The 11,470-nt window shown below is 33.1% G+C and overlaps 1 protein-coding gene across 1 annotated transcript in view; it reads right to left on the bottom strand.

Annotated features, from left to right (window-relative positions):
- Positions 1-4,281: 4,281 nt before the first annotated feature.
- LOC114348418 (retinal guanylyl cyclase 2) overlaps positions 4,282-11,470 on the bottom strand; it is a 368,770-nt gene continuing 361,581 nt past the window's right edge. The window contains exon 13 of the mRNA XM_028298999.2: positions 4,282-6,541. Within this exon, the coding sequence (XP_028154800.2) occupies positions 6,386-6,541 (156 nt within the window). The 3' untranslated portion in view covers positions 4,282-6,385. The remainder of the gene's footprint in view (positions 6,542-11,470) is intronic.

Raw genomic sequence — 11,470 nt, 5'->3', positions numbered from 1 at the left:
ATCTTTTTGAATTTTTTGTTTTGCATGATCCAATCATGACTTCTGATGTCAACCGCAAAATCCAATCTTTTTGAGGTGTCTTTAAAAATTTGCCGCCACTAGGTTATTCTCCAATATTTTTCCTTTATTATTTTTTTCGAATTTTCTCTGAAATATACTGTATTTCCTTTTTTAAGTTAAAAATAAAATAATTTTACCATACTTACAAAAAATTCACAAAAATATGCTTGAAATATTGATCTCAAACCGTACGCCACCCCTAATGAGTTTTTGAATAATTCTGTCTATCAGTTTGAGTTGCTAATAATTATTGTGTTATTGTTTGCTGTTTTGAATAACAGTAATTAAAAACAACTATTGCCAAAATTTAGTTAACAGTGTTCTTAGTTTTGACTTATGTTGAAACAAAATAACAATTTAATGCATTCTTAGTAAAGTATTATGTAAATTAATCGTAAAAAATCTAAAAAAATCATGCAATAAAAATCTAATTTTAAATCGCAATTATCACAAGAAATTTACAAAAAATATTTATGCTAAAAATAAATTATTAACAATTTTATAGACAACATCTGTTTTAAATGTATCATAAATAAACACTATTGTATATAATACAAAAATATTTTTTGATTATGAAATATAGTAAAAAGGAATGTATCCAGTATTATGCTAATATATAAAAATTTGGCGTTTTCAAACAAAACAGTTTTTAAAAATAGTCCAATCAAAAATTATTAAAATACTATAACTTTGACATAGTAACACATTTGTAAGGTAAGTAACAAGCAAAAATAAGCAACTTAACACCATCTTGAAATTTTTTTGAAAAATTTTATATAAAATATAAATTTAAAATATTCCAAAGGTGGCTAAATTCTTGTAAAATTTATTGCAACCACAACTTATTAATTGGTTAATTTTTTTTAACATGCTTACTAAGATCTTAAATATATTTGAAAAAAAATAAATATAGGAAACACTTTTTTAAACGTTAAGCTTCTTTTTTATTCAATGCCAATTATTAATGAATTTAAATTAGTTTTAAAAATATTTTGAAGAGAAAAATATATAGGAATTTCTATAAATTAATAAATAAAAATTATAATTCAGTATAAAGTCTCACCAATACATTATAAAAGTAAAATGGGATAAATAAAAAAAATAAAATTACCTTACCAAAAATATTTCCTAAACTAACTAAAAATATTTTATTTTATATAAAAAATTTGATTTTTGTACTTATAATCTTTTTGACTCCTTACAAATATGTTCCTATTTAATATAATAGGATAACCTATCGTCGCCACTTAAAGGTTGTCAACAAATTCTAAGATCTTATAATTTCTATAATTTTATTGACATGCCACAAATTATCTAAAGGAGGTATATCAAAAATGGAGCTTTTTATGAAAGCTTCCTTCTATAAAACTTTTCTAGTGCCAGTAAATAATATTTTGTATAATGTTTTTGCAAATCCGGGGATCTTAGTATGTACCTATAATAAAAAATAAAATATTGGCGGTCAAAATGCATTCGCCAATATCAAATAAAATATTTGATATTAGCGAATGCATTATCAAAAATGGTGGAAGTGCTTTTATATTTTTAATACAACTTGGTAGGTATTAAAAACGCAGGAGGCATAAATTGTGATCGCAAACAATACTAGTGCAAAGAATGGGGGAAATACATCAGTGACTTTTTCGACGATGCTTCTCGATTAAATGCTACGTATACACCATACTACCTTTGACAGGCAGTTAAAAAGAGGTCCCAGTATACTGAAATGAGAAGTCCGAAAACCAATACATTAATCAAAAAATAATAAAGCACCTGGGTCAGATAAATGCTAAGCTACGTAATCTTTTGAATGAAGAAAACATTACACCTACTTAACCACTATTAACAAAATTTAAGAAAACTGGGCAAAAATTAAGTCTAATATCTTAGCCTCAGCCAAGGAAGTTCTTGGTGAAAGTAACATTAATAAAAATAAATCGCTTCCAAGACGAAGAACTCCATGGTTTTGTACAGAAGTGACGGAAAAATGTAAAGAGAAGAAAAAAGCTTACCTAAAATACATGTCCACAAAAACACAAGAGGCATACGATAATTATAAAACTATAAGAAACGAAACATATGCAGTCGTAAGAAGAATAAAAAGTGATCATTGGTAACGTTTTTGTGAAAGAAATGGAACATGATTTTTATGGTCTCTAAAAGGAAATATGGCGCTTTATAAGAGGTCAAAGAACGGAGTTAAAGGAACTAATAGAACCAAAACTCATAGAAAAGGCTACATGGATTGACTATCTAAAAAAGCTCTATGCAGAGGAAGAACAAATGATGGTAGAACCGGAAACACCAGAAATTGCCACAAATGAAGATGTTCATATAAGTAGAATAAGTACACAGGAAGTACGAAAAACACTCGAAAACCTGAAGAACAGAAAAGCTGCAGGTAGGGATGGAATACCAAACGAATTACTAAAATATTGTGGAGCAGCAATGACAGAACAATTAACAACATTAATTAACAAAATCATAAAACACAATAAAATACCGGAAGAATGGAGAAAGAGCGAACTAATTCTATTATTCAAAAAAGGAGATAAAAAGCAGCCAGAAAACTATAGAGGTGTCAACTTGTTAAATACTACCCTAAAACTTACAACTAAAATTTTACAAGACCTAATGAATCAGAGGATAAGTTTAGCAGATGAACAACAGGGTTTTCATACTGGAAACAACTGGTGTACAGATACAATAGTTTTTCAACTGGTGTACAGATACAATATTCGTCATAAAGCAAATTAATGTGAAATTACTAGAGTATAATCGACCAGCATTTCTATGTATGATTGACTTGAAGAAAGCATTTGACAGAGTAAGACTCAAAGATGTAATCCATCTTCTGTATAATAGAGAAGTCCCTCTAGATATCAAAAAGACTATTAAAAACATCTACCAAACAACAAAATGGAAGTCAGAATAGATGGACAACTTACAGAACCTATAGATATAGGCAGCGGAATAAGACTGGGAGACTCATTGAGTCCTATGCTCTTCAATTTAATCATGGATGAAATCATCAAAAACGTCAACAAAGGACGAGGATATAGAATGGGAAACAAAGAAGTAAAAATACTCTGCTACGCAGATGACGCAATATTGACAGCCCAGGATGAAGATAGTCTGCAAGGATTAGTCCACAGATTTAACATAAGAGCAAAAGAATTCAATATGACCATTTAATCTCAGAAAACCAAAACAATAGTAATCAGTAAAGAACCAATCAGATGTAAAATAGAAATAGAAATAGATGGTATCAGTATTGAACAAGTAATGGAAATAAAATACCTTGGAATTACATTGTCAAGTTACGGAAACCTGGACAAAGAAGTGAGGAATCAAGTACAAAGAGCAAATAGACTGGCAGGATGCCTCAATAACACTATATGGCGAAACCGACATATTAACACTGAGATGAAGTCAAGAACTTATAAAGCCAGTGAAAGACCAATAATGGCATATGCATCAGAAACAAGACCCGATACAGCCACAACACAAAGACTACTGGAAACGGCAGAGATGAGAGTACTGGGAAGAATTACAGGAAATACACTGATCGAAAGAGGAGTGAAGATATCAGAAGACAATGTAACGTACAGAGTATAAACGAATGGACACTAAATAGAAAAAGAGATTGGAACAACCACACAACCAGGATGGGGGAGACACGTGTGGTCAAAATAGCAAGATAGCAAGATAAATCATCAATCGATAGAAGAAGTATCGGCCGACCGCGCAAAAGGTGAAGTGACAACCTTCCATAGAGGTATTAATCAGCCAACGAAAATGCAGAATTGCTTATATATATATATATATATATATATATATATATATATATATATATTCGTATGAACTTTACACATTGCTAAAACATACAATAAATTGTAAGAATATAAATGGAAACATTAAAGGCGGATATTGCTACCGTGGAGCTATTCCATTGCCTCAGGAGTTAGTTCGTGGATTTCGATTAAGCTTCCTTCGAATCGTGTGGCTGGACATTCTTGTGTAATGTGGTGGACTGTTTGTTCGGCAGCATTGCATTTGTCACATTGGTTAAGTGATTTATTGCACACTCCATGACCTGCCCTGATTCGGTTCAGATTACACCATTCTCGGCGCGGAAGAGAGAAACCGTTGAGTTTGACTGTGGGATTTCCTATTAGGTGTGCATTGTTCACTTCTTCGTTCCATTCGCTTATCCAATGCTCATTAATTGTGAAATTGTTTGGAAGATTTTTTGCTGTTCTTGTTGGCGGGTTTCGAGATCTCAGCCGCAATTGGCCCTGGTTTAACTGATCTATGTCGGTATTTACTGGCAATGAGGGATTCTTTTGACATTTCTGGTATTGTGATTTAAGGGCAGCTAACCGTCGTGTTTTGGTTGGTGCAATATTGCTTAGAACTGGAAGCCACTGAGTTGGTGTGCTTTTTATGGTCCCCGTAATATACCTTATTGTCTGATTTAGTTGTGTGTCTAGGACGTTAGTATGGTGACTGTTTAGCCAGACTGGAGCACAATATTCGGCTGTTGAATAGACTAATGCAAGAGCGCTTGTCCTGATTGTGTCTGCATTGGCTCCCCAAGAGGTGTTTGCAAGCTTGTGAATGATATTATTGCAAGTTTTTACTTTAGCTGCAGTTTTATGTAAGTGTTCCTTGAAAGTTAGAGTACGATCCAGCATTACAACGAGATATTTTGGATTTGGGTTATGTTTTAGGGTAACCCCTTCGCTTTCTATGTTTAGTCTGTAGTTCACTTCCCGGTTATTTAGATGGAAGGCAGTAACTTCTGTCTTTGTGGGATTTGGCTGAAGGCCCCATTTTTTAAAATATGTCTTAATAGTATTTAGGTCGCTTTCTAGGGTAGCTTGGGCGTTCTCGATGTTTCTTTCTTGTATACCTAAAGCCATGTCATCTGCATAAATAAATTTGCGTGAGATTGTAGTGGGAGCGTCTGAGGTGTAAATGTTGAACAGGAGCGGCGATAGAACCGACCCTTGGGGTAACCCATTCTGTAATCTTCTGTATTTACTAGTTTTCCCATTAACGCTAACTTGGAATAACTGCATTAGACACTGCATTTGATTTATTAGAATTGCTTATAAAGAGGAAGAAGAAGAAGAAGAAGAAGAAGAAGAGATTTGATGGTGGTCAGTACCTCTCGGTTCTTCTTTAATCTTCCGAGAACCTCCTTATTTGTAACCCAGTCAGTTCACGCGATTATAAGTATTCTCCAGTATAGCCACAACTCAAATGCTTCCCATTTTATGCGCATATCTTCGTTACAGGCCAACTATTCAGTACTATCTTCAAGAAGACAAAGTTTATGAGAATAACCAAAACTCAAAGAACTAACGAGAGTCTGTCCATAAACGGATCTAATGTCAAACGAGTCGACCAACATGCATATCTTGGTACGATAATTACACACCAAGTACGACAACTCCACCAGTGATTACTTTCAGGAAATCAAAACCAGAATAGAAAAGGCTAGAGCAAATGTTAACAAAATTAGGAAAGTACTCTGCACAAGAGATTTGAAGTTGGAGCTAAAAGTTAGGTTAGCTAGGTGCTACATTTTCTCGACTTTGTTTTATGGAACGGAAGCTTAGACTTTGAATGCGGCATCATTGAAAAAACTAGAATCATTCGAGCTGTCGATATACAAAAGAATTCTGACAATAACGTGGACAAAACACGTCACAAACAAGGAAATTCTGAGAGATGAGAGAAAGATGAATAAAGACATGGAAATCGTAAATACCATTAAAACCAGAAAATGCAACCTGCGAGAATGGTACGAATGTACATCAAATAAACTTTTCAGAGCAGCCGTCTCTAAAATCCGAATAGCTATGATGATTGCCGATCTACGTCGCGGAGATGGCACTTATAGAAGAAGATTCAATACCATAAACAGGGACACAGAAGGCAAAGAATCGCAGCATTCTTATTTTTTATCATATCGTAGAAATATTTTTTTTTATAATAAAATATATCAAAAATATAAAAATAAAACAAATAGAGAGACACCTTTAGTTTTTTTTCTATTTACACTACTTGTGTAAAATTGGTGATAGTTTTGTTAAAAAATTCAAAATCCTGTAAATCAATTTCGTTCTTTCCACTGCTTTATACCAACTTCCATTAAATTGACAGAGAAGATAAGTTAGCAAAAAGTATTAAGCTCCAAAGATCCATTCCTAGAGTACACAAAATAAAATTGATCTTAGAGTATACGAAATAAAATTGATTGGCACTAAAAAAGTTTTATTGTTCAAGTCTGTGAAGGTGATAAAATTCCACGCAGCTAGTGTATTAGGGAGTCCGCTGATATTGACAAAGTGCATTGGATGGGAGAGACGGTGCCGGGAGATGCCACCGTCGGAATCCGTAATGGGATCTCCTCGATTTTCTCCAAATCCGCCGCCCCTGCAGAGTTCTGCTTGCACAATCTCGGACTTATCTGTAAAACGATACTGTATCAGTTTTTAATAACGGTTGTTGCTGTATTTGAATAGAAGTAAGACTAGCTCTATTATCTATAATTTAAATTTCATAATTTATGTACACATAGTTTCGAAAGTACCCAACTATTTTCAGAAAATACTGTTATTATATCATTTAAAAAATATATCATGCTGTTGATAGATATTTTGTTGTTGTTAAATATGTAAATAAAAAATTTAAAACTAAAAATTTATTTCTATTTAAAATGTATCTAACAATTTTACTATCGATTTACAGCGTTGTCTGACTCCTAATCGCCATTTAATATGGTATAGGTAGACCCAAACCCAGACTTCTAAAGTGAAAGTTATCCTCCAACACCAAATTGTTCTATGTGGTCCCTATAATGTTCAGAAAAAAGTCACACCAGTTTGAGCGTCGGGTTTGGGGGGGGGGGAGAGGGGGGAGAAATCTGTAAATTCGTAGTTTTTTAAGTTTTTCGTCAATATTTCTAAAACTATGCGGTTTAGCATGAACAACCTTCGATACAAAATTGTTCTACATTAAATTTGAAATAAAAAAGGCCCTAAGCATAACCCTTCTCATATGAACGGTTACAAAGTTACGGAGGTAGTATAGTATAATTGGTCCAAAAAAAGCCTAACCCAGACATCTAAAGTAAAAGTTTTTCTTCAACACCAAATTGTTCTATATGGTCCACATATTGTTTAGTAAAAAGTTACACCATTTTGAGCGTCCAGTTTAGGGAGGAGATGGGGGAGAAATCGCTAAATTAGTAGTTTTTTTAAGTTTTTCGTCAATATTTCTAAAAGTATGCTTAGCGTAAATAATGTTCTATAGAAAAATGTTCTACATAAAATTTAAAACAAAAAAGGTTGTATACATAATTGTTATAAAATCAACGGTTCCAGAGTTACGGAGGGTGAAAAGTGGGGATTTTCGATACTTTTTATATTTGCCGATTTCTCCCCCCTCTCCCCCCCAAACCCGACGCTCAAAATGGTGTGACTTTTTTCTGAACATTATGTGGACCATATAGAACAATTTGGTGTTGGAGGATAACTTTCACTTTGGATGTCTGGGTTTTTGGTATAGTTATACCATACATTGCCCAAAAAATATAAAAAGTATCGAAAACCTCGACTTTTCACCCTCCGTAACTCTGGAACCGTTGAAGTTATAGCAATTATGTATACAAAATTTTTTGTTTTAAATTTCATGTAGAATATTTTTGTATATAACATTGTTTACGCTAAAGCATAGTTTTAGAAATATTGACGAAAAACTTAAAAAAATTATTAATTTACCGACTTCTCCCTCATCTGCCCCCCAAACCGTACGCTCAAAATGGTGTAACTTTTTACTAAACAATATCTGGACCATACAGAACAATTTGGTGTTGGAGGAAAACTTTTACTTTGGATGTTAGGGTTAGGCATTTTTTTGGACCAGTTATAATATACTACCTTCGTAACTTTGGAACCATGCATTTTAGAAAGATTATGCATAGGGCCTTTTTTATTTAAAATTTAATGTAGAACAATTTTGTAAAGACGGTTTTTCATCCTAAGCCGCATAGTTTTAGAAATATTGACGAAAAACGTAAAAAACTACGAATTTACCGATTTCTCCCCCCTCTCCCCCTCAAACCCGACGCTCAAAATGGTGTGACTTTTTTCTGGACATTGTGTGGACCATATAGAACAATTTGGTGTTGAAGGATAACTTTCACTTTTGATGTCTGGGTTATGCCATCTTTTGGATCAACTATACTATACTAATTCCTCTCTGTTTAGCCATAGACATGGAGGATTTCTCTTTCCTCTAGTTCTTTTTCAATTCCCTCCCTTCAGCTTCCTCTTGGCCTTCCTCTTTTTCTTCTCCCTTGTGGTAGACACGTCAAAATCTGTTTAGGGATCCTGTCATCTGGAATTCTCTGTACATGGCCGTACCATATGAGTTGTTTTTTATGTCAAGTATGGTATTGTATATGAGCTGTATGTTCGCTTTAGATACTGTTTGGTCCCACAGAATGCCGTTTATGATGGCTACTGCTTTTCTACCCTGTATGTTTCGGTATACATATAGAACAAGCTGAATGCTTCGAATACCTGGGTGTAAAAATGAAAGATTCAGGTCAACAAGATATAGAAATTGATATACGTATAGAGAAAGCAATAAATTCATATTATGCAATGAACACAACTTTTATAGGAAAAAGGGAAATAGCGCAGAGTACAAAAATGAAAATATTTAAGGCAATATAGATACAGACCCATACTCATCTTCGGTTGCGAATCGTGGACATTGATAGAGAGGCAAAAGAGCAGAATATAAGCGACGGAAATGAAGTACTTAGGAAGAGTGAGAGGAGTCACAAGACTTGATAGGGTAAGAAATGAGCAGCTAAGAGAAGATCTGGAGGTGCAATCAATCTTAGAATTCATAGAAAAAAGACATATCAGCTGGTGGGGACATTTACAAATACTAGATGATAGAAGACGGATAAAAATGATTTGGGAAGCGAGATTAAATGTCAAAAGGAAGAGAGGAAGACCAAGAGAAACATGGGACCAAGCTATTGAAAAAGTTATACAAAAGAGAGGCAAATTCTGGAAAGAAGCAAAAGTCTTGGCACAAAATAGGAATCAGTTGCGTAAATTTGTACACAATATCTAAGTTATTATTCTAAGTTATTATTGTGATCCCGACACCAATATGGTAGAAGGAAATTTGATTATATATGTTTCTCTCTCTTATAGCACCGTCTTGATTTATCTTCATGCGCAGGTACTTGTATTCATTACAGTGTTTAATTTCTACACCATCGTATAATATAATGAACTGTTTTGCCTTCCAAATACATATGGCATTTAACAATTTTAATATCGTATGTTTGCACCACGGGCATCTATACAAGCCTGGGTTCGAGCTCTAATACTGCTGACAAGACGATCAATCATTTCCTGTGGCAGATTCTTCCATCCTTCTTTACATGTAATTATAAGTTCATTATAGGTTCTAGGAGTATTCCTTCGGGAATGAAGAGCTCTGGAGAGCATATACCATGCATAATCAATTGGGTTCATGTCTGGAGACATCGCAGGTTACTCTAAGCTGCGAATACCTTCTATCTCAAGATAGTCATTAATCGCTTGAGTTCTGTGTGGGCGGACGTTAACATCCATAAATACAAAATTTTCACCCAAAGATCCTCGTCCTAATCTCATATGATTTTCTGAAATCCCTGTGATGTTCCTCGTGGCAGTTTATTAATTTAATCTAAGCGAAAAGCAAAGTTTTTTATCAAATAAATTTTTTTCTGATTTTTGACAGCAGTAAAATGTATTTAAATAAATTACATACATTCTTCTTTTTGTGTCAATGAATTTAATGAAAAAAAAAAAAATGGGAAACCCTGCATAAATAATTATGTTAACATTTATATTACTGTGGCGACACGCTTTAATTACTATTTTACTATTTTTTAAATGCTAATTTTAATTTTTATTTTTAATAACTTTCAAAATGAAATAATATGGGTCATTTAAAATTCACATTTTTTTCTATACGAAACCAGATGTTAATGGCCTGTTCAGTTTGGGAAACAAAATTCCCCATTAAATAGTTACCTTATCAGACCTTCTGTCAATAAATCACTTTTTAAATGCATTCGAAGACGCTTCTTAAAACCACAGAAATGTTTTCAGCTTTTAAAACACCAAATAAACGGCCAGCCTCTTTATGTAAATAAATTAGTCTTCAACGTAAAACCGCAGACATGTGTTTTTAGTTCAGCCACTGCAGTCTGACACAAACTCTCGTTCCGAAAAGAATAACAAACCCTCTTACGAGATATAAGCACGTCTCTTTAACCAAAAATAAATAAAATATAATATTGTTCGTTGTCTTACACTTATTTTAATTTCATTTAATTGTTTCCGTAAACCACCAACGGAATATTACTGGATAGAGAATTGAATAATCTTTCAAATGACCTAGCACCCAACCCCTATTCTTATTAAAAAAATCATCAATTACATCATCACCCCCAGATAGATGATGTCACTACTATCATATTATACAGTGTGTTCATAACGGTCTATTATCTCATGACTTAATTATTTTCAGAGTTAAAGCTCTGACAGGTCGATTTTTTTTTAAATTATGATTTTTTGACGTATATCCCATAATAGTGACGTCATCTATTTGGGCGTGATGACGTCATCGATGATTTTCTTTAAACAGGAATAGGGGTCGTGTGGTAGCTCATTTGAAAGGTACTTCAATTCTCTATTCAGTAACATAAACATTAACATCATTATTTTTACAGGGTGGCTAAAAATAATTTTTGAATTAAATTGATTGACGCAAAAAGAAGACTGTATGCAATTTATTTAACTCAATATCTATACATTTTACTGATGCCAGAAAATATTTTAAAAGATATTTATTTCATAAATAAACATTGCTTTTCGCTTAAATTAAATGTCAACCAGCCACCCACCTGCCTCTTGGCAGTTTGACCATTAAATTAAAGCGAAAAGCAATGCTTATTTGTCAAATAAACAGTTTTTTCTCTTTTCTGACAGCAGTTAAATGTATTTTGAGTTAAATAAATTACATATATTATCCTTTTTGCGGCAATTAATTTAATTAAAAAAATATTCATTTTGCCGCCGTGTATAAATAATGATGGTAATGTTTATATTACTGAATAGATAATTAAATAACCTTTGAAATGAGCTACCACACGCCCACTATTCCCATTTAGAAAAATCATCAATGATGTCATCGATCAAATCGATGAAGTCACTACTATGGGATATACGTTAAGAAATCATAATTTCAAAATAAAAATCGACCTGTCAGAGCTTTAACTCTGAAAATAATTAAGTCATGAGATAATAGACCGTTTCCACAC

Source organism: Diabrotica virgifera, chromosome 2 (genome assembly GCF_917563875.1).
Source record: "Diabrotica virgifera virgifera chromosome 2, PGI_DIABVI_V3a".
NCBI lineage: Eukaryota > Metazoa > Arthropoda > Insecta > Coleoptera > Chrysomelidae > Diabrotica > Diabrotica virgifera.
The sequence above is the reverse complement of the archived record's forward strand: the minus strand, read 5'-3'. Positions and strand labels throughout refer to the sequence as shown.